At 41.0% G+C, this 24,095-nt stretch overlaps 1 protein-coding gene across 1 annotated transcript in view; it reads left to right on the top strand.

The window, feature by feature from the left end:
- Positions 1-24,095, top strand: part of b3glcta (beta 3-glucosyltransferase a) — a 212,894-nt gene that overhangs the window by 96,038 nt on the left and 92,761 nt on the right. Inside the window, exon 4 of the mRNA XM_036565255.1 lies at positions 20,560-20,669. Coding sequence (XP_036421148.1) covers positions 20,560-20,669 — 110 coding nt within the window. The remainder of the gene's footprint in view (positions 1-20,559; positions 20,670-24,095) is intronic.

Genomic DNA, 24,095 nt, shown 5'->3' with positions numbered 1-24,095 from the left:
ATCCACGAAAATGGAAATGGTTTTCTTTGATGATATGATTGCCCTCTTTTTATTACCAAACTGTAAAGTGCTACCCATCTTTGAGTAGATTTTACAACAGTATCAAAGAGCAGGTTTTGCCTAAATAATGATTTGTCATTTTTCTTTTAAAAACGATTGTTAAGCACATATTGGAAATGTTTGGCTCTGCAAATCCCACTTAACTAAAGCTGTACTTCATACTTCCTGTGCACTGTGGTTTATGTGTGCACTGTGACAGAGATGCCATTCTGTGATGTAGTTCAGGTAGCTAAAAATTTACACTCAAAATCATACAGTTCCCAAATGACATGAGTGCTCTCAGTGAAATTAAACAGGGATTTTGCAATTTAATACAGTTTCCCAATGTGTACAGCACAGAAAACATTCAGCTCATCCCAACAGCCAAAAATAAGCATGTTTCAGTATAGAAAGTCAGAATAATCACACATTTCCCCCAGTTTCTGGTGTGTTATGTCAAAATGATGTATTATTTTGTTCAAAATAATTATTTATTATGTTGAAATAATAGCATTCTTTCTTGATGAGTAATAACATATTTTTTCTTTGTCATTATTTTGACAAACTAAGTAAAAATAAGTAATTTTAACCTAATGGATCACAATTTAAACCTGAAGCAGCATCAGAAGTCTTTTTTCCTCCTGTCTGGCAAAAACAGCTTTTGTACAAAAAGCATGTGAGCCAGACATGTGGTTATATTGCACTGCACATATGTTATGAAGTTGCTCCTGTGTTCATTTGCATGGATGTTCTTAGTAGAAAAGCTGCTAAACTGGCCATGGCCACCAGCACAAAGTGTCAGCACCCTGTCGACAATAAGCGCCTCTCTTAGTAAATCTGCCCCATAGTACTAATTTGTTAAGTGACGGTAATGAAAGTGAGGGAGGTGAGGGAGGTGAGGGGGAGCGCAGTAGCATTTACTATACACCAAGGAGGCTTTAGACTAGAAAAGCTTGAGAAATAATTGCTGCTGTAGTGAAACTAAGCTTTCAAATTGTGGAGTTCAGCACTCTCCAAATAAAGAGCTTTAATTAATATCTTTTTGAACCAAGCATTGCCATGAACACTGAAAGTCTATAGATAACCAGCATCAGTAGCTAGAAGGAATTCCGAAGTGTTCATTTCACTTCATTCCACTGTTAAATCTGATCACACCCCCACTGTAATGAACTCATTTCAAACTGCTGTACTACATGAACAGAAGTTGAAGGGGACATTTTTGAGAGGTACTAGTCATTTAGAGTGGTTTGATGTAGCATGTTTTATTTGTCCTCGCCTCCTTTCCTCTCATCTGAGCTCCTCCCTCTGGGGAAACGAGGAAAAGATGCAAGGATAAGGTGTGAGGACGAAGGAATTCACATCAAATGTGTCTACTAAATGAAATGACCTTCACTCAATCCTCACTTTCACAGATCTGCCAATAATAAGCACTTACATCCTATTATCACCTGACTGTTCACATGGGGGTGCTTTATTAAAGTTCAGCCAAATCAACAGTTTAATTAACTTCATCATTCTTTGCAGGAGCCTCCCATTAACTGCTATCATCCAATGACTGTACGAGGTGGAGGCTGAGAAATTGCAACAAGCCTACGTCACATGCTGTGATTAAAAAGCGACTTCTGTGTGGGATGCGAGTGTGTTTCCTCGCTTTAGAAGCCTCCTTTCTGCGTTCTCCTCGAATTAGTCCAAGTGCTTTTAAAGAATTGGTGCGTCCTTCTAGATGGCAGAGTGCGATCTATTTTCAGGTCACAGGCTGAAGGAGGAAGGAGAGACAAATCGAGGAGGCAGCAATTAGAGAATTAGAGATCCACCCACTGACTCAGATTTTCTTACAGTGCTGGTGATAGGAACCGGATGTTTACAGCATAAACGTGCACTCCCATGTAATGAGAATCAGCCAATCCCAAAAATATAATGGTTTGATGGTTTTGGGCTGGTCAGAGCCCAGATTTAAACCCTGTAGGGAATGTTTGGGTCCTAATTTTACCCTTTGCCCCTACCACTTAGCCCTTACCCCTTTGTTTCGCATGTTCACGTCTAGGGGTAGGGTGTCCCGATTTTTGGTGAGATAGTGGGGTAGGGCGAAGGGTTAGGACTACATCGCCCTTCAAACTGAGGTTTTTCAGAGGCACACTCCAAACAGAGTGTTATGAGACAAAAAGAAAACCGGCAAGATGCGGCACAAGCGACCAAAGAAACCCACCACTGTATTATTTTAGTTTGATCTTTCAGTATATTATGGTCATTTTCTTCATAACAAGCATAAAAAAGTAGTATGCTAATGTCTCAGTAGCTAGCTAGCTGAATTTCCTGTTCCACCTTAAATGGTGCATCAGTTACATTTAAGGTGGAACGGTAAAATTCAGACAAGAAGCTGGTGAATAGTTGACTTCAGCTTCATATCACTGAAGAATCCGGGGTGAGTGATAGGAAAAAAGACCCCCTTTGAAGGCATATGATTCCCTAAATGTAACTAAAGCCCAGCAGTGAGGAGCTGAACTTTACCCTCCTCTGCTGTGACTGCAGACTGGCAGGGTCACCTACAGAGCAGCACTAGCAGCCTGTTCATGAAGTAATGTTCTTTATTTGAGGGTCCCATTTCGTAAGGGAGGATTTCAACCACTACCCCTTGTAACTCAGTTCCAAGTGGCAAGATGACACTCGAAAACAAGGGGTAGTGGTAAAAATAAGAAATGGGACTGGACCTTGGCAGTGTTTTTCAACAGTTTGAAGCCATCAATGCCAAGTGGAGTAATGTTGACTTCTGTCTACACGTTAACTCACACGTCTTCAACATTTGAAGAAATCAAAGGGGAAAAACTCTCCCATACCAAGTTATTTATCGATTTGTTGTGAAGACCCTTAATTTTGGGCTTTGTTTTGCACAGGAGTGTAGTCATTTTTATTATAGGGTCCAATGTGACCAGTAAAGCTACATGTGTCTTCTGAGTTTTTACATGTGATTTGTGATAATGGTAAAAAAGATTGATAAAGGGAACTATTTTGACTTAGAACACCAAACACGTTTCTCTCCACTCTGCATGAGTTTAAAAACATTTTTAGCCCCAGTGTGCGAAATACCCCCTGCTATTCGGGGAGGTCCTATATTGGCTGGCTGCTCCAGTGTTTGCTGGCGGCTAACTCACTCCCTACAGCGGCACTGATGCTGGGAACAATATGTCTGGTTTAATAGCTCTTCTCCTGGAAACACTCTTTTGTAGTTTGGTAATGCGCTGTTCCACACGTTAACCGTTACACATTTCCTCTAGTGTCTTTTGAGAAATGAGTTATAATTCACTCTTTCCACCAGTCTCTTGGGAAATTGGGCAAGTTTTCAGATTTGTAAATATGCTACAGCATATTGTGAAGTTTTTCAGAAGTATCCCAGACATAGTTACAGTTGCTAGGCTATAAACAACCAACTGAGTGAACCAATTTGCAACAGCGGCACCGTAAGGCAGATTAGTGCTGCATCATTAGTGAGGTAAGGCGTAATTCACACATGCTACTTGTGTGGTGTGAGCGATGCGGCACTGTGAGTGCTACAGCTCGAACGCGCTGGCCTTTCATACATGCAGCATTTGAGCTGCGAAGCAGCAACAAAGTTATACGGACATTCATTTTTTCCAGACGCATAAATGGTCATATCAGTCACATTTCAACAAAAATATAATTCATAAAAGTACACAGTATGTTTGTTTATCCTCAACAGCTTTCTGACGTGATTAGGCTGAAGTTTCAAGCCTGGTAGACCAACTGGGAAATCTGTTTGCAGCACAGAATATTTAACTAGTATTTCATCATGAATTAAATGATCTGTTTAATTTTCATTGATTTTCATGGCTTATTTTAGTGCATTTTGATTAACGGAAAATATCAACGCTGGGTCTGTATACTCTAAATACTGAGCCACTTGAGTGTGGCGCCTGGGATGCTCTGCTGCTTTGCATGTACAGCCTGGGTGAAAGCACTGACCAGTTAACATCGGCGTCAAAAGGAAAAAGCAAGACTTTCCACATCGCTCACGCCACGCAGAAGCAGTATGTGTAAATCAGGCCTTAGAATACCAAAAACAGAAGTGCACTGTTTCCTGAATGAATCAGGCTAAAAAGTGAGCTTCCCTGAATTTGTGTTTGAGCGTCTGACAGCATAATGTTATAAGTTTATTTTCAGAGACCTCCCCAGAATTGTAATTTTGAGACATTCAGGGGGTCCAAGAGGTTAATTAGAGGTCCCATATTCCCCACCTTGTTTAGCCCCAAACATTCCAACCTCAGAACTGTCGTAATACAGTGTATCAGACATTAGGTAGCATATTGACGTCCATTTCATGTGGTAGGTTTTGGTGAGGTCACATCTGGTTCCTGTCGTCACCACTGTGAACAGTTCTGACTTGGTCAGTTTCTCTACAATGGAGTGTTTCACGTCAGACCACTCTGAATGACTTTGTTTACATCTTAATGACTTGGCTATGCAGAAATTTTCAAAAATGGCTGAAATTCCCCTAAAACTCTGCTGTCACATTTGTCCAGCATAAGGACACTTGCACCCTGTGTACAGGGAGATGATGAAGTGGAAGAAACTTGAAACTCTGAGCTGAAGCACTCTCTTAATAGGCCTACTTCTCTACTTCTTCATGGTGATCGTGCCTCGGCTCCAGCTCCCGCGCGGGCTCTCAGCCAGCGCGCCCTTACACGTTTTAATTAGCCGCTTGCAGTATTTGTACAAAGTGGTGGTGTCGTCATAAAGTGAGCAGTGCGCTTCATAAATTATGATGAACCAGCAGGAGTTCCTCTCCCTGCTGAAGTTTCTCTTTTTTTATTATTTTTTTTAAAGGCATTTCTGTGAAATGAGGCTCATTTTTCGCGACATAAACAAGGCGAGCTGAGCAGGCAGAGGAAGGCTGAGGGGTGACAGGCTGCTAATCTCTCTCTCTCAGTGTGTGCTAGACAGCGAGCAGCGAGGAAAGCGAATCAGGGCAGAGAGGAAATAGTTGACGGCTGCAAGGAGGCACGTGCGGGTCGGGCTCCTTCGTTACGGAGCCTGACCCGTCCTTCTCAGACACAGGGCGGGCCAAGGATGGGTCAGTGTGGACACTGTTGCCGTGTTCTGGCGGGTTTATTTAGGATCTGATGCGTCTCCGCTGTCCTTCTCCATCTCAAAGCACCTATTGATCGGCACGGTCTAACGGCTGTGGGGATTTACCTTCTGAACCTGAGCGTGTCCATCTCTGACAGATCAGCTGCCTCAGGGAGCTGCGCTCCGAAAGAAAAGCTCCAGCCCTGCTGCTCTCAGCGCACACACCCACCTCTAAACGCCCTTCTGCTGAGTCTGTGCTGTGTGTGTGCATTTCTCAGCGGTGAACCAATAAATGTGTGTTTTTTAGGTTCAGTGCAATTTAAGATTCTGAGGGCGAGATTTGATTTGAGTTTGATTTGAGTTTAACCCTTCAGAGCATCCGTGGTAGTGCAGGCTAAAGCCCAGCTTCAGTGTGACGTGTGCTCTGCTCTTATTTTGACAAATTTTATTAACTATATAACAAAAATATAATATAATAAACATGATATAAAGTATTTAGAGACATTTACAAGGTTTATGTTCTGATCTATTTAAACCCAAGACATGAACAGAGACAGTAATAAGCTAAATACATACAAAGTCATCATTTACAGACAAATTTTTCAAGATCTCTGATTTTTAGGTAAATTTGAAATCTGAAAGATTTAGATTTATCATAAATTGAATTTTTAAATGAAGAACATTGAAAAAAGCTGTCCCGTGTTTTTATGTCACTAGTGAAACAAAGGCTACGTTCACGTTATCAGGTTGAAGTGGCACAAATCCAATTTTTTGCCCTAATGTGACTCAGATCTGATGTTTTCAGAGCTGTGTTGACACGCAAAACCGATCTTTTCAAATCCGACCTGAGCCACTTTCATATGTGGTCCTAGATTGGATATGTCCGATTCATGGCCATGCGACCTTAATGTGAACACTCAGATCAGAATTCATGTGCTTTCTTTTTCCACTGCACGTGCGGCATCATTCAGCGTTACCATGGCAGCAGCGCTGAACAGACGTTAAAGCCAGTAAACGGTGGAAAAGCAGCTCATCTCACCTTTTTCTCCTTCGTCTCGCTCTAATAATGAAGCTGAGAGCTGATCAGAGTTAATTATCTTCTCAGCGAAGCTTGTTCTGCTCGTTAGTTTGTGCTGATGATGCACGTGATTCATTCACGTGACGTTACTGAGTAGGATGTGCTCATGAGGGTCGTTTCAGGACGCCGGTTCGTTCACATTAATGACAGATTTGAGTCGCTTACCTAAACGAGTGTGAACCATCATGTCAGAGAGATCAGATTTGAGCAATGAGACTTGTAATTTGAATGTAGCTAAAAAGTTTCAGTCTGTAGGCGAAACCTTAAGCCTTGGGTTCACTACATGACTTCTAAGGTCTGAGCAGATGATAAAACGTCTGGGCATCTCACACTGTCAGACTGGTTTTTGAAGATTTTTTTGGGCGACTGAAATATTGAGGATCACACACTACTTTTAAGCTGCTGCTGAAACGAACGGAACTCACTCAACTCACTAAACCCGGGCTAACTCTTGCGTTCTCCCGTTAACTATGGGACCCAAATAAGCAAACTTGGAGCTGCTGCTGCTGTTTTCTCTGCCAGTAAAGAAGCAGCAGGTAAACGTGTTTAAGTGAGACTCACGGATTTAAATGTGATCAGTGTGGTGTTTTTTAGAGTGAGTATACATAAACTAGTGCCTTAAACTCAGCTCATTAAAAAGCTTCGCTCCACACGTGAGTGACTTTTCACCATTTTTCTTTGTTTACTTGCTGTGTTTTCTTCTATCGCGCTCTCTGTTTTCATTGGCTGTTGCAGGAATCGGTTCAGATTGAGTCGTTGACCAGTTTACACTAGATTACGCTCAGAGTCGGGTTGAAAAATCAAACGTTTGATAAACTCCAACTGTCTGAAAGGGGCCAAAAATCTGAGTCTGCGCCCCTCACATGCTACTCGATTTGCTCTCTGACTATCGACTCCCAACTGACCTAAAAATCGGCAGACTAGAGCCAACTAGCACAGACTCAGCCAGACTGAGAATCTGGGCTAAAATCGTTGTGTAGTGTAACCCCGGCTTTACTTTAGCCACAGCTCTGCATTTTAGAGCAGGAAGTGAGACTGCATCCCTGTCCCTCGTGGCCACATGGTGAGCAACTCAATGTGTCCCAAAGTCTGAAAATCGGTGTGGAACGTTAAGAACTATGGAAATGCATTTTCTGCATTTAAGTCAACTTTTTTGTTTTTTCAATGAAAAATATGATTATATTATGTGTACAACTATTCAAAGTTGTGTTTACTGGTCATGTACTGACTAACATTTTTCAGTTCTGCTCAAAATGAGCTAAAATTGTCACCACCGAAACACTCTGTACATACACATCTGGTAAAGTTTTTTGGTAGTGACAAAATGGAACGTTCAGTCGTTTGTTTTAATAAACGTAAAATTAAGATAGTTAAGGATTTTAGTCTAAAGTCCAGGTCAGTTAAAAGCCTGGGATGCGTTTCTGCTCTGACCTTGAACCAGGTCAGTAGAATGATCCACCTCTACAGCCTGTGTTTAAAAGTGCATTTCCAGCATTGCTCTCCTCCTGCATCAGCAAACTGGAGCAGCAGCGCCAAATGTTATCTGCAAGTAGAGCAAGAGCATCAGATAATCAGCTTGCCAATCTCTCATTGTCCCTCTAATGCAGCTGTGATGACATCACTGGGAAAGCAGAGAGAGTGGAGTATAAAAAAAGAAACTAATTAAGGCTGAGTTTAACTGCTCTGGCCTCCACGCTAATGGCTTTCGATTAATCATCAAAAAATCGGAACAGCTGAAGGAGGGGAAGGAAAACTCCTCTGACACTCTTCCTCTCCTAAACGACCCCCGTCACCCCCCCCCGCAGCACGAACACCTTCGTACATTCTAAACGCCCGCCAGCCGACAGCCAGCCATGCCGGGCAAAGTAAGCAATCGATAAATCTATTGAATTATAGAGCGTGCATTCAGAGCGCGGCCTTGGCTGCCAAAGGCGCCACGGAGCTCCTCTCCCAGCGACAAAACGGAAGAGGATCTCTGTAAAGCCCTTTGGCTGGAAGGACAGATCGCATTGCAATAGCAGGGGATGGAGGGAAAGGTGGCTGGAGAGATTGAGATGGAGTCTGGCGCGGGTCAGGCCAGCGGGGAGCATGATTTATTTAGCCGGGCATTGTCTGATTACAGAGCCATGCAGCATATGAGCCTGCCTCACGCTTACCTCGCTCTGCCTGTCTCTCGCCCTCTCTCTCTCACCCCATATCTCTCTCCTCTCTCTTCCACTGCCCCCTGTCTCTCTCTCTCTCTCTCTCTCTCTCTCTCTCTCTCTCACCCCATCTCTCTGCTCTCTCTTTCATTGCCCCCCCCACACCCCATCTCTCTGCTCTCTTTCACTGCCCCCTGTCTCTCTCTCTCTCTCTCTCTCTCTCTCTCTCTCTCTCTCTCTCTCTCTCTCTCTCTCACACTCTCACTCTCTCTCTCTCTCTCTCACCCCATCTCTCTGCTCTCTCTTTCACTGCCCCCTCTCTCTCTCTCACACACACCCCATATCTCTGCTCTCTCTTTCACTGCCCCCTGTCTCTCTCTCTCACACACACCCCATCTCTCTGCTCTGTCTTTCACTGCCCTGTCTCTCTTTCACTCTGTCTGCATCTCTCGCTCACACTCTCTCTGTCTCTCTGTCTCTCTCTCTCTCTCTCTGTCTCTCTCTCTCGCTCTCTCTTTCTCATTATGTCTGCCCCCTCTCTCTCGCTTTCTCAATCTTTCTCTCTCTCACTCCATCTGCCTCTCTCTCTTTCTCAGTATGTCTGCCCCCTCCCTCTCTCCCTCTCTCTCTCAATATGTCTGCCCCCCCTTTCTCTCTCTCTGTATGTCTGCCCCTTCTTTCTCTCTCTCTCTCTCTCTCTCTCTCTCACTCTCTCTCTGTCTCTCTCTTTCTCAGTATGTCTGCCCCCCCCTCACTCTCTCTTTCTCTCTCTCTCTTTCTCTCTCTCTCTCTCTCTCTCTCTCTCTCTCTCTCTCTCTCTCTCTCTCTCTCTCTCTCTCCCCTCACTCTGTATTCCAGCGAAGGGGCGACTCCACAGATAAAAGCAGTGAATCTCTCCGCTCAGAGAGATGTATTGCTCTGAATGAGGCGCAGGAGAATTGAGCTGCAGTCATCTCTGATGCTCTCCCCATATAAAGCATCTCCTTTCACCCTCACAGCTCAGTCCTCCCTCCCCCTCTTCTTCTTTACTCCATACTCTCCGCTCTGCCATATGGGGTAACCTGAAAGAACAGTCAGGTGTGTGTGTGTGTGTGTGTGTGTGTGTGTGTAGTGTGTAGTGTGTGTAGTGTGTGTAGTGTGTGTAGTGTGTAGTGTGTAGTGTGTGTGTGTAAATAGCTCCTCTAAAGTAAACACAGGCTTCATATATCTGAGAGAGATGGAGATAAAAGGTTGGAGGGTAAGCGGAAGGTTTGGCTTGTAGGTATGGTTTAGAAGATAGTGCTGACGGAAGACGCCGTAGGAGTGAAACTTTGCGAGTTTTGCAAAGCGTAGTCACAGCGATCCAACTCAGCCGAGCGCCAGCCGACTGCTTTGTTGCCAACTGGCCGGGTACAAAGACGAAGAGATCTGGAGCAAAAACTGCAAAACCAATCACCAAAATCAAAAGCTGAACAATGTCCTCCAGACAATTACCCACTTTCACACGAGCCGCGGAACAGCTGCCGGCTCTGTTTTCACTGCAGTGTCAGGGGCGTTTCGCCACACAGTGTGGTACGCTCAACTGCGAGCAATCAGCAGTAATTTCTCAATAATAATGATAATGATAATAATGATAATAATAAATATTATTGATGAATATCATGTGATGTCTTATGACAGCTGCTTACCATATTGATACCCTCCACTAGTCAGGTTGGTTTCTATGCCCAGCAAAATTATCAGTTGTATGTTATTATTAATTAAAGTGGAAAATCTCTGTTTACATGCTCACTACAAGTAATCTGATCTGCAATTATGCGCATGCCTACAGTACCGCTTAGTGTAGATGTTACTATGACAACGAGCATCATGTGAGTCCAGTCAGAGTGAGACGAGCAGCAGTGAGCAGTGCTGGTGTTTTTAATAGCTTTAAAATGATGTCAGATTCAGGAAAACGTGCTTCACATATACTTATTAAAGAAGGCCGAGAGGAAGACGTCGTGTTCTGAGACACATAAGCTGGACGTCCGTCCCACCGTCGTCTTTTAAAGCTCAGATCATAAACTTCGTCTCCTCTGCAGACCAGTTTCTGCTCCGCCATGTTGAACGTTATAAACTTTAGCTATGATCGCGAACAAACATGCACAGAACTTAAACATTCCGATTGGGAACGTAATCGGATACAGCCGCTTACATGACAATTATTTTTCTATTTAATGGATTATTTACAGGATTGCCCACCTCGATCAATCGGATAGAAACTGTATTCCGAAAGGTCTCAATTGGACTAGTCTATTCCGATTGAGCTATTAGTCAGATTATTAATGGATTATTAGGCTGCATGTAAACGTGGCTATTTACCATTATATCATCATTATTTATATACGTCTGTATATTTATACAGTGCTGTGCACAAGTCAGTGAGTACCCTTCATTTATTTATTTAATTTCCAGTCAAAAGCACCATTAATTTTTCAGTGTTGAGAACAGAATTACACAGAAGCCTCAGCAACTAAATATAACATCTAATTGTTCAGTATCTGTGTCACTCTTTACCTTTATTACAGCTTCCAGTCTTTTTTATAGGAGGTCCACTTTCAGTTTTTCAAAGAAATCTGCAGGGATATTTTTCCACACCTCCAAAGTTCACTGCACATGTAGCTGGTGCGTAGCAGTATAGCAGTATAGTGTGTAGCAGTATAGCATGGCTACACTGCATATAATATATATATATAATAATATATTATATATATATATATATATATATATATATATATATCACAGCGAGACTGCAGATAAATGACAAGCCCAAGCATAATTCATCATATTTGGTGACTCACTGTTTTTTGTGCTGCAATATGCAAGGTGAAAAAAGGCTTGACTAGTAATGTTAAGTGAGGTACCAGGTTTATCTAAAAGACTTTCTGAAAGGTTTTTACTGTTTAACATACTATTAGAAAAATGCACTGGGTGTGCATTTTTTGGTTGTTCTAGATTAAACACAGGCATTTTATGGCCATTAAAGACATTCCATATGTTTTATTTGAAGCCTGTAACAGTCATTAATAAAGCAATAAGACACGAGAGGCCGTGGGTTTCTGCGATCCCTTTCTGTGATAAAATCACAATAACACACAACCTCAAGTGGCTTATTGCTTTTATAAAACGGCGGCCAACAAAAATGACAAAATACACATCTTTTCAAAAAATAATTATCATTAATAATCAACAAAAGTATTCCACCAAGAAATGTAGTTCCTTTAGAGTACCATGGACTGCTGATTGAGGAGAACGTTCGGTCACCCATCGCTGTATACTGCGGTCATTTGGTGAATTTTTTAAAGATTTTGTCATATTAAAATGAGCCTATGATAACACAACACTGTTTAATGCCAAAACCTTTGCTTTATGAATACTTTTTGGTCACCAGGTTACCACCGTGAGTCTTATTTAGCACTAATCTAGAGGCGCCCCTCTTCTCATGCTGAAGCTGAATCTTAAACGGCTCCTTGCTCCCTACATAGTGCACTATGTAGGAATTTAAATACTGGATCCTGGTGCAAAATATAGCTAAGAAATAGTTGTTTGGGACTCCACACTCGATAAATGGTGCACTGTTTGGCTGTAGAGGCTAGAATCTCTAAACTTTCATAGTTAGCACACTATTTAGGGAGTGTGGAGCCGTTTGTGATTCAGCCTGGGTTTGACATGACTTCTTTCCATTCAAGTGACATTTATTAGACTTTTATACTGCTGTTTTACAGTAAATAATACTGTAAGTACTTTAATTCAAGCCTGTGATATTAATGTTGGAGTTGTTTAGCATGTTTTGTAACTTTCAGCCTGTTAGCTGCTAGCTGACCAGCCGAGTTCTAGTTAACAACAGAAGTCTCCAGACCCTCAGTTGAAACAAAAAATGGGTTTTTACTTCATCAGTGTACTCGGTGGTCCATGCGAGCAGCATTAGAGTCAAAGATTATTCCATTAACAGCACAAAGGTTTTTTTTGTGCCGTGGCTCAGTAGTGCAGAGTTCAGTTGTTGTGAGGTGGTCATGGGAGTGGTATATAGTGGATTTTACGACGGCTTCGAGCCAATCGGATTTTAGGACCGAAACTATCCGTTTTATAACACACATTTTACCTTGTAGCAGTTTTACAGCGACTCAGTAAAAAATCCTGGCATAGAGCCGCTGCTGTTTTCTGTTCCTGACAGCTAACTGGAAGCTGGTTGGACTATATTCAGTCAGTGATGTATCTAGAACTTCCAGAAGGTCTAGATTGTTGCCGTTGGTCTCATTGTATATCAAAATGTGATTGGTTGATTCCTCGGACACTTTCTTATTATGTTGGCAGTTAATCTAACATGCAAGGCCTTCAGTCCAGCTGCTGAAGTCCTGACCAATGAGAGAGCTCGCTTGGCTGTATCTACCTAGTAATCCCCTAGGGTGCCTGCAGAAAGAGGGTAAATACTGTTTATCTGATGGGGCAGTTTCTATGATTTGTCTTAAACATTTATTTTTTGTTTTATTTTATTATTCTTTTTTTAATATTGTGAATATATCATAATCATAATTAAGTATCTAGCCTTTTATCATATCAAGATAAATGGTAGGTATCATGAAATGAAATTTTATATTGGCACATGCCTGCCAACTGTAAAGCGTTGCCTCAAAATACGTCAGATTGTTAAATAATCTCAAACAGATTTGGTTCCATAAAAATGGTTTCTTATAAAAATGGACAAAAGTAGTGTAAAACAGTAGTAACAGGTAGTTTTGCAGTCAAACAACAAGTCTGTTGAGGTTACAGAAGAGCTCAACACAATTCGAGGCAAGTGTCTAACGATTTAGGCATGAAGGTTGCACAGTGCTAATTGGTGAGGTATAAGCTTTCATTAGTCTCATATCTCCAGTGCAAGACTAAAGAAGTAAACTTCAAACACCAAACCAGAGCAAGGAGAACTTTTTATTTTTTTTTGCTAAAATATTCTTTTAAGCAGCTTAAAACAGCTGAAACAAAAGGCATGGACATTTTGTCTCCGACCAAATCGATAAACGTTGGAGACCGTTGACTGAAATTATTACACCATCAATAGCAAAACAGAGACATAATCTTTTTTTCTTTTCTATCTTTGGCTCCAACAGCTAGCCGCAGGTCGCTACAGCTGGAGCAATTATGGGCCTATTCTCAAGGGCAGCAGCAGGGAGTCCAGTGTGTGACATTTAACTAGCCGTCCTCCCGCACCCATTTGGTCCTCTGCATTTGTAGCTGCGGCGACGCAAATCTCCTGTTGTCTATTTCTCCTTTCTCATTTCTAGCCTATTTCAACCCTAATTACCGCACCAACACACCACTGTACCCGCCGAAAGCGAGGAAGCGGCGGGGCGATCAATCAGGATTGTGATTGAAAATGACTCTGCACATGCCAGATCGAATTCCAGGAAACAAGGTGACTGTCTGTGCACCACGGTGCGCGTGCATGTGTGGTGGCGGGAGCATCCACTGGGCACAAAGCTGTGTTGACAGCCTCCTCTGCCTGAGGTGGTAAAGGGGGTGTAGAGGACCACCTTTCTAGCCTTCCTACGCCTTCGTCAACAGAGCAACACTGAAGCAGGTGCATAGAGCTGCGTTTAACACTGGGGGAAAACTGGCACATTTAATTTTGTTCTGAACCCGATTTCTGTCTGAACCTTATCCAAACCCGACCATCAACAAACCCAGAGACCAAATAAAGCTTCACATTTCTATTGAAACCATTGTTAAAGAGAAACTCCTCAGATTTTTCCAAATTTCTACATAATTACATGGTTAAGATGTAAACGAAGTCATTCAGAGTGTTTTGGTGCGAGATGCTCAGTCCTAGAGAAACTTAAGAGTCAGACTTTTTCACAGTGGTGCTGATAGGAACCAGACGTCTGAAGAGTTTAATACCTCTAAAAGCTCCTTCACAAAAAGTTATTATATGAAATGGTCATGAATACGCTGCCTGATGGCTGAGACGTTGTTTTAAGATGGCTTTATGATAAATTTTGGCCTAAAATGTATTTTAATGAATGTATTTTATGGCGGAGAGGTACGTGGAGGGCGCTGTGAGGTAAAACTGGTTGAATTCCCCTTTAAGCAAGCTTGTATCAACAATGATGGCCATGATGAAAACATCAATCAACGAAATCACGTGGATAGAATTGGCAGAGATTCAAATGTATAGAAAAATTCAGAAAAATAGGTGTTTAAACCGCCCCATATCACCACACAGTGTGCAGTTTAGCTCCGCCCATTCTATAAGGAGTGTTGTTACTGCAGAAAGTTGCAGAATTGTGTCGTCATTCTGTAATCAACGTCCTACCCACATAAGGAACTTCAGGTCTATAGGCAGATTTTCTCCAATGAGAAAAATGAATGCCATTATCTAAACTTGCCTCTGCTGCATCCTGTGGTGAACAACATGTTGATAAATTTTGTCCTGCGTATATTTTCCCTGGGGTATCACTGGATTCTGGATTACATGGTAGTTTAGTAGTATGAATAATGCTACATACATCCTACAAGCAAGCCAACATTAATGTGCACTGAAGTGATACCACATAAAAGTAAGTCTACTATTAAACTCCAGCACCAACACCAGCTACTCAAACTGTAGCCCAATACTGCCAAAGCAGCTCAACCACCACATTTGACAAAGCTTGCTAGGTTTGTGTGGGTGTTTTGGTGAGGTGTCCAGTCTTATGATGGTATTTCAGTGTACGGTAGTGTCAGCTTGTATGTAGCGGTCATATTTTGACTCCTTCATCACCTCGTGAAACACCAGAGGATCCGGCACAGCTGGAGTAAAATGTTCATTCATCACAGACATATTGAAAAGATTATGATTATGGCTACAGAATGATGTCACGACTTCAGAGGTCCACTGGTCATTATGTATTGGATGCCCAAAGGGGTGAGCAAAAAATATCAAATCACGACAGTTTCATGGTACAAAATACATATGATATTTTGACACACAGCTCACGAATAGTGCCACTTTTAAAAACGGCAAAGAAAAGCTTAACATTTCACACAGTATGTTGCCCGAAAGTCAGTTAGACGGTCCTAATTACAGTTTCGCTTTAATGAAACGGGCAGTTAGTGAGTAAGTACAGAGAATATCCATGATATGCTCAGGAAAGCACAATAACAAAAATCATGGTAACACTAAAATATCATCGTATTGCCCACCTCTGTGCAAAACAACAAGTGAAAATTTTACTTACCAATTTTTTAAATGCTGTTAATGCATTTTCCACCTTTGACTCTTTAACCCCTTAAATGTCCAGGGCCCACTGGCAGACCCAAAGTTGTATTACACTCTTCTATAATCTAAGAATACTTCAGCCAGTCAGTTTGCAGTTGAGTCCCTGAAGTTACTGAATAATAAGCCTTAGTATGTATTGAGCCTGAGATTTTAAGGGATTAAACCATCTATAGTTCCAGGCTGAAGCCCAGCTCCAGAGTGCTTGTGTTGCTATGACTGCGAATAAAGCCCTCTTGTTGATTGTTTTTGAATGGTGAAATACATTGATGGCTCCTTTGATAAACCAATAGTTATTACAGCTTGTATGGTGAATCTGTTTATCATTGAAGTACATCGAGTCTGAAGCAACATTTACAAGCAAAACGCAGTGCTGGTGCTGGGCAATATCAGTAATATGACTGATGTTAGCACCTACAAAACAAGACGCAGTGTAGCTGTATGAGAGCAAGACACCACAATCACAGAGGAGTTGGAACCATCGACTGTATATAAGATATATATCGTCACTGTCCAGAAAAAAACAAAATTTTTTGTTTACATGAGAAGGCAGGAGAAGGCAAAATGGTATTTACCTTTAATGTAAGTTAATGTAAAGAGATTTTATTCCCAGCAGTGTTGGAGCATTTCTATTGGTGCATTCATCATGAAATTTGTTGCACAACGCACAGGGAAGCTGCTGACACTGATGTTGAATGAGAAGGCCTGGCTCACATTCGATGTTTCTAAAGCTCTTCAGTTTGGTTGAGGTCAGGGCTTTGTGCTGGCCACTGGTGTTCCTCCACACCAAACTTCTCCTATGTCTTTATGGAGTAATCTTTGTGCACAGGGGCTCAGTCATGCTGGAACAGGAAAAGGTCTTCACCAAACATATAATTGTGTAAAATGTCTCTGTATGCTGTAGCTTTAAGATTACCCTTTACTGGAACTAAGAAGGCCAAACCCTGAAAAACAGCCCCAGACCCATTATCCCTCCTCCACCAAACTTTACTGTTGGCACTAGGTGTTCTGGTAGGTAGTGTTCTACCAAACCTTGATTCACCCATCAGACTGCTAGATAGTGAAGCGTGATTCATCACTCCAGAAAACATGTTTCTACTGCTCCAGAGCCCAGCGATGGTGTGCTTTATGCTACTCTGGTCTATGCCTGGGATTGCGCATAGTGATCTTAGGCTTGTGTGCAGCTGCTCGAGCATGGAGACATATTTTATGAAGCTCCCAGCGCATGATTTTTGCTTCCAGGGGCAGTTTGGGATTGTAGTAAGTGATGCAACATAAGAGAGGCGATTATTACATGCTGTGCTTTTCAGCACTCTGCAGCCTAGCTCTGAGCTTGTGTGGTTTACCACTTTGCGGCTGAGCTTCCATTTCAAAACAACAGCACTTGAAGTTGGCTGGGGCAGCTTTAGCAGGGCAGAAATTTCTATTTGTGAATAAGTTGGTATGGGCAAAGTGCACCTGCAAAATGGCAAAAGAGGCTATATATATACATGTATGTATGTATGTATGTGTATATATATATATATATATATGTATATGTATGTGTGTGTGTGTGTGTGTGTGTGTGTGTATATATATATATATATATATGCTCATGTCATGTTAATTATGCAATTAATAGTGTTTGACAGCTTTTTTTATAAAAGTAAGAAGGAAGATTGAAGAAAAACTAAAGCTGGTTTAAAGGCAGGCTACAGACATCAACTTGACCTGAGCCCAGCTGATATTTGAGAAACAGTGACCGATCTCTGGCATGAAGAGTCAGATTCCAACAGATATTTCTATCTCTGATGCACACAGCTACAGCTCCACCAGCCACAGAATAATGACAGCACGCTGTAAGAAAGACTGATGTGTGCAGTATAAATGTGAGTGTGTGTGTGTGCACAGCGTGATAGACAGACAGTCAGCTCCGGTATTTCAAAACCTCTGTCACAAAGTCATAGAACAGATACACTGATAAACTGCAGGTGAATTCTTTGCATGAGTTTAAATTGAATATAGCTGGAAAAATAAAGCACGGCCTACGGCTGCTCATCAAAAGCTTGGGGATGCTCAGCTTTTCAGCATAGTCTTAATAAATGAGCATGTTTGTTCATCTGAAATAACTTACAGTGCAGTCCAGTAATGAAACGGGAATGCCGTCAGTTTTTCAAAGTCTCTGAGTAATTTAGTCCTTGGCTTGTAAACAGAGTCATTCAGAGTGGTTTGATGTGAAATGGTTGATTGTAGAGAAACACAGACTCTGATTTCTTTACAGTGGTGGTGATAGGAACCAGGGGTCACGGTCACGATATCTACAACACAATACAGCCATTTTATTTACTGTCCAAAACCAACAGTGAACCTGCACGTGCCTTCTGAGTTTTATGTGTAATGTTCATGATGGTAAAATAGTGATAAATCTGAAAAAAGTAAGTTTTCTTTGGGGACTATTACAACACCCTGCATGTACCCCTCTGCCAGGAATGGATTAAAATGGATCTTAAATCAAATTTTTATCACAAAATTGTTGTAAAACAATGTGTCAGAGATCAGGCAGCATATATCTAACCATTACATGTAATGACTTTCTGTGAGGGAGCTTTTAGGGGCATTTAACTCTTCAGGCGTCTGGTTCCTATCACCACCACTGTGAACAGTTCAGACTCTGCGAGTTTTTCTACAATGGAGCATTTCACATCAAACCACTCTGAATGACTTTGTTTACATCTCAGCCCTTAAATTATGTAGAATTTCTTTAAAATTGGTGGAGTTTCCCTATAAGCGTCCAGTATGCGGAAGTTGTATTTTTACCCAAATATAACTACGGTTTATAAAACAGGTCAACAGAGATTGTTTTTCTTAAAGAAACTTACAGTTTGAGCACATTTGAAACTATATGACTCGGTTCTGACATTTGCTTTCATCAGCTAGTTGGTAAACTGTATCAGGATTAAGGGGCTCTTTGATAACAAAGCTAAAAGGAGCGTCCGGCTATTGGACATCAGAAATTGTCCGCTTTAAGAGGCACATAGTAAATAAGAATACATGTATTATTTTATTAGGTATTTCTACTTTTAATGGGAAGTTTCAGCTTCTTTTGTCTGGTACCCTCTGTAGACCTGTGAAGATAGAGTTCAGTGCATTTTAATAACGATAACTGCCAGTGCAATCTCGATGTTTAAACAATAGGCCTCATGTCTCTGAATAGGGAACCTTACAAGAGGAAAAAAAGACATTCTTAACCTTTAATGTAAGTTAATGTAATGAGATTTTATTCCAAGCAATTTCTGACTGTTTCTGTTGGGATGTTCATCATAAAATGTTTAAACAGTGTAAAGGGCAGCTGCTGTACTCAGATCATGTATAAAATAACGAGAACAAAAAAGATACATGGTTTTGATATGATAGTAGTGATGTGTACCCTCCGGCTTCTTGTGTGGATGTATGCTCGCTGTATGTTTTCTTCTTTCTGTTGTGTCGTACAATATGTGGACGGTCACTATAGATCCAAGACCACAAGCACCTCTTCTGAAATTAAGGGTATTAATAAAGAGTTTGCTGCAGTAGCTTCTACTCTTCTGGGAAGTCTCTAGACTGGGGGGTGGATTTGCTAATGTTTTGTCCTGACACAAACTCTTGGTGTTAAAAATTGTCTGTCATGTTTTACTGCATAACCACGATGGTTATTTTAAGACCCTTGGTAAGTGAAAGGGGCGGAGCTGCTCTTTTGCATTTTTGACTCATTGCATGTGCATTTATAGGAGTTTTCCTCTCAAAGCACAAAATGCTGAGAGGAGATTAGTATAATGAAGCACCTACTCTCATTTACCAAGAGTGATAGTAAATACTGGTTGTTCACTGAGAAAAGATTATTATTAAAGTTTTTTTTTTCTCGCTAATGTAGTTGTTATTGTTTATGTTCAGTTTCTTAAACACAATTTATTTTCCATTGAAAAGACCCTGGACAGGTCACCAGTCCATCACAGGGCAGATACACAGACATATACATACACACATAATCACACCTAGGGGCAATTTAGCGTGTCCAGTGGACTGTGGGAGGAAACTGGAGCCCCTGGAGGAAACCCACACAGACACGGGGAGAACATGCGAACTCCATACAGAAAGGACTCTGGTCGCCTGGCCGGAGAATCAAAGCCAGGCCTGCCATGTCCCATTATTTTTAATGCAATGAAAAACTGAGTAGATTTAGAAAAATAATTTTTGAAGCTCCCTTTTTTCAATATTTTGGGTATTTTTATAACACTGTCAAAGAGCAGGCTTCTCATGAATAATGATTTGACATTGTTTTTCAGTACACCTACTGGGACATAAAAGGTTGCACTCAGAATTAAACAATTCCCAAAGACATGGATGCACCTCCGTTTTACAGCATTGCGGGTTTGCAAGCACAATCGGCACAGAATTTATAGTTCAGCTCATCCACCCAGCTGAAAATGAACATGTTTATCCAAACAGAAAGTCAAAATAATGTCATTTTCTTCTGGTTGAAACAAGCTTTCATAAAAAAAGCATGTGAGTCTAACACATGGTTATATTGCGCTGATCATATGTTAATTATGAAGACACATCTGTGTTCATTTACATGGTAGCTAATTGGCTGAATTAGCCCCCCCCCCCTCCCCACTACTGGCACAAAGTGTCAGCAGACTGTCGATAATTACTGCCTCTCTTAGTAAATCTGCCCCATAGTGCATATTGCAATTGCAGTGTGCGGTTCTAATCATACTGTGTGTGTCTTGATTTGTTTGACTCTGTGTGCTCTGCTGAATATGTGCCTCTGTGTTGCTTTTTCTGGCGTTCTGTCTGGTGAGCCTGGTGTCTGAAAGGCCTGAAGGAGGCTGAGGCATTGCTCAGTGAACTACTTTGTGAAATGGGTGTTTACTTTGCGTGTTGTGGGTGCATGGTAATTATGTATGTGTGTGTGTTTGTGTGTGTTGGTGCAGGCCTGAGGGAGGTGGTATTTGTCATCCAGAGCCAGCGGAACTCCTTCCATGTGCAGCGGGCAGAGAGATTGCGGGCAGACCTGCTCCTGCAGACTGAAGTGCTCCGAGAGGTACACTCACTCTTAATCACTGCCTGTGTATTTTAGACATATTCATACGCTTTCCTTCACTTTCTTTACCAGGATTGACCTGCAGTTCATGTAGCATTCATAGTACACTTTATTTGAGGCCTGCTACATAGCATTGACATAACCATGCCATAAACATCTCACGGCAGATGTCATGTACTGTTAATAGGGGTGGAGGATGTAGGGACAAAGTGTATATTATGATACACAATATGTCACAATTTATCTTTTGACACAGATAAAATATGATTTTAGTGTGACATTTAACTGCTATCAAACACTACTATGAAAAACATTTCACATGCTGCACTAAATCCAATTAAGCAGGGCTAATTTTGCTCTCTTTGTAAGAGAACATGCAGTTGTTCAGTGTTATTTAAGGACTGATGATGTCCAGAATATGTTCAGAGAAGCATATTCTGCATCATGATAACAAAAATGATTGCAATAATGATCAAATTTCGTCATATTGGCTGCCTTGCACTGCTATGACTTATGACAGATTTTGTTTCATTAATATAACAGTGTCATGTTACCCTTACTGGCAATTGTCATGGTAATGGTTGTGTCAGTGTTACGGAGCAGGGGGCAGTCATAGGCTGGAGGTTAGGGAACGAGCCTTGTGTCTGGAAGGTCGCCGGTTCGATCCTCTGAGCTGACAATGTGTCCCCTAGTGTGTGCGCATTCACTAGTGTGTATGTGGTGTTTCACTGCACGGATGGGTAAAATGCGGAGGTGAAATGTCCCTGTTGTGGGACTAATAAGTTAACACTTAACTTAATCTAAGAGGTTCTGGGCTTGAATCTACACTAACATTCAGAAGTTTGGAATCACTTATCGTCATGTTAATTATTGTTATTTTATGCAGTGATAACTTGAACAGTGTAGACTGAAGGGTAAAACTTTTCTTTAACAGGCTGAAATTCTACACACTTAAAAAAGAAGGTTCTTCAAGTGTTCTTTAGTAAAGAAAATGATCCTATATAGAACTGTGAACATTGAAAGAACCTTTTGCATTATTAAAGGGCTCTTTGCATTATGAAAGGATTCTTCAGAGTGAGGGAGAGTGTGTTTTACATGGTTCTAAACAGAACCTTTTTGAAAAGGGTTCTATATAGCACCAAAAAGGGTTCTTTTATTGTTACAGACTTGATGTCATAACGATAGAAGAACACTTATTGGTGCTATATAGAACCCTTTTTAACAACATCGATTTTTACAGCACGTTCTCTGTCAACTATTTAAGATACAACAAACCCTTTAACCCATTTCTTTACTAAAGAACCCTTGAAGAACCATCTTAACCAGGAAAGTGTGAGTACAAACTCCAAAGTGCTAAGATCCAAGGCAGTCTATCTAAATAGGAAGGAAATGCCCAACAGGTTGTAGGTGTTAACTGAGTCTCCACAGTACCATATAATAATTTTGAAGTTTGAAAAACACAGAGTAGTTATATAACACAAAAACATTGAGTGTCTCTAAACGAAAACTGTACTGTAAACTGAGCTGTAAAAGAAGGTAAATCTCACTGTAGTTTTACTGCATCTTTACCATTTACTTCTTTGTATTTTCTGCCTTTGTTTTACACCACATAGCTTACTTGGTACATGGAGATGTTTCTGGTTTACTTTTCTTGCTTAAACTTGTGACTACATTGAAATTTGTACTTTTCACTTTGTTACTCCAGATGTTAGTATGTCCTTTATCAGTTTAAAAGCTAGAACCAGTTAGTCATTTCAGTGTAATGTAGTTAGACTGTCTTGGAACCCACCTGCACATTACATTAAATAATTATCAAGTGTTTCAGAGTTTATAATTCACATCTGTAAAAGAAAATATTACTGATTGAAGTACTGTAAGATAGACTCCAGATGTTTTATTCATTATTTAAAGTCATCAAATGATAAATAATATACTGTTATTGTGTATTTACAGTAATTCCTGGTTAAGTTATTGAGCTTTAATCACCACTTTTCAGATACAATTTTATTATAATTTCATTCTCGATGTTCTGCAGCTTTCTCACTTATTTTACAGCTTATCTACAGCTCTGTCCATCTTTGTGGGCATCATTTTTATTTACTGCTTCTGACTAATTAGTTGAAAACTATGGGGTCGGCAACCCAAAGTGTTGTCTGTTCTCAGTGTTTGATCCCGTTCCACCTTAAATGGTGCCTGAGGCACCAATGTAACTGCGCACCATTTAAGGTGGAACGGGAAAATTCGAACAAGGTGGCGATCAGTAATCAGTTTCTCTTGCAGATTAAACCTAACAGGAAACCAGCTGAGTGCTTATAGATGAAAATAAGTCACTTTGTCTCCGAATCATTGATGTTCATAGCCTTTTCATTAGCTACCAGCTAGGTGAGACTTTTCTGCGTTGCTATGGTGACCAGCACTCTGCGTGCCAACCTTCAGGGTTAAGGGGGGATATTAGCAGTTTTACATTCCACCTCCAACGTTTAAGACTATTTATGTTAAAACTGTATTAGAACGATCAGCAGAGCTTTATTTTAAGGGGGATTAAGGGGGATTATTTTATTTTTACCTAAATGTCTCATTTTGATGTGGAGCCACAACAGGGCAGTAAAAGAGCCGCATGTTGCCGATCACGGTTTTAGGCTATCAGCGTCACAATGGAATTATGTATCTGCAACAAATCTGTTTTTCTAATAATGAAAAGAGTAGTTTAAATTTGAATGGTAGTGTATGATCCTGAGATTAAAAAAAAACTTTATATACCGTTTAACCGGTGGTGCAGAACTAGGGCCAGACTGAAATTCTGGTCCCTCAGATTTATTGGTATCATCACTTTTTTTTTATTGATTGTTTCACATTGTGTTCATAAAAACATTCTGATGATTAAATGATATAACGCTCATATGTTCATAGCTGATTTTCATTACATCCTTAAAGAAACGTCCACTAAAGCTTCTTTAGGGAGCCAGAACTGTTTGTTGCATCACATCGAAGAATCGTTTAGGTCATCTTTAATTTTAAGAGTGTACGCAATAGACATGCAGCTCACTTTGCAGCTTCTTTTGATTTCTAGTAGGCTAGTTTAGCCAACCACAAGTCTGCACACATTAAATCTGCCAAATATCAAATCTGTCAAAGAAGACCTGTTGTTAGCCAGGCTTAGCTCAGAGCAGTACACCAATCACTGCTGTCAATCAGACGGTCAGTTATTCTGTAAGACCTCGCTCTGCTTTACTTTTCTAGTGAGCTTAAAGCTTTAATGAGCCCAAATGCCTCTTACTGATAACTCTCACTGAGAAAAACACCCACTGCCTCAACATCAGCTATTTTAATGGAGATCTGTCTCTCAGATTGAAACAGAAAGCCAAATTAGGCAGTGCATTCATGCTTCACCATGCTTAAAGCACAACAGCTGTGAGCCGAGTTAAA

This window comes from Colossoma macropomum, unplaced genomic scaffold, assembly GCF_904425465.1.
Source record: "Colossoma macropomum unplaced genomic scaffold, Colossoma_macropomum, whole genome shotgun sequence".
Classification (NCBI taxonomy): domain Eukaryota; kingdom Metazoa; phylum Chordata; class Actinopteri; order Characiformes; family Serrasalmidae; genus Colossoma; species Colossoma macropomum.
Note: the sequence above shows the minus strand (reverse complement) of the source record. Positions and strands in the feature narration are given on the sequence as shown.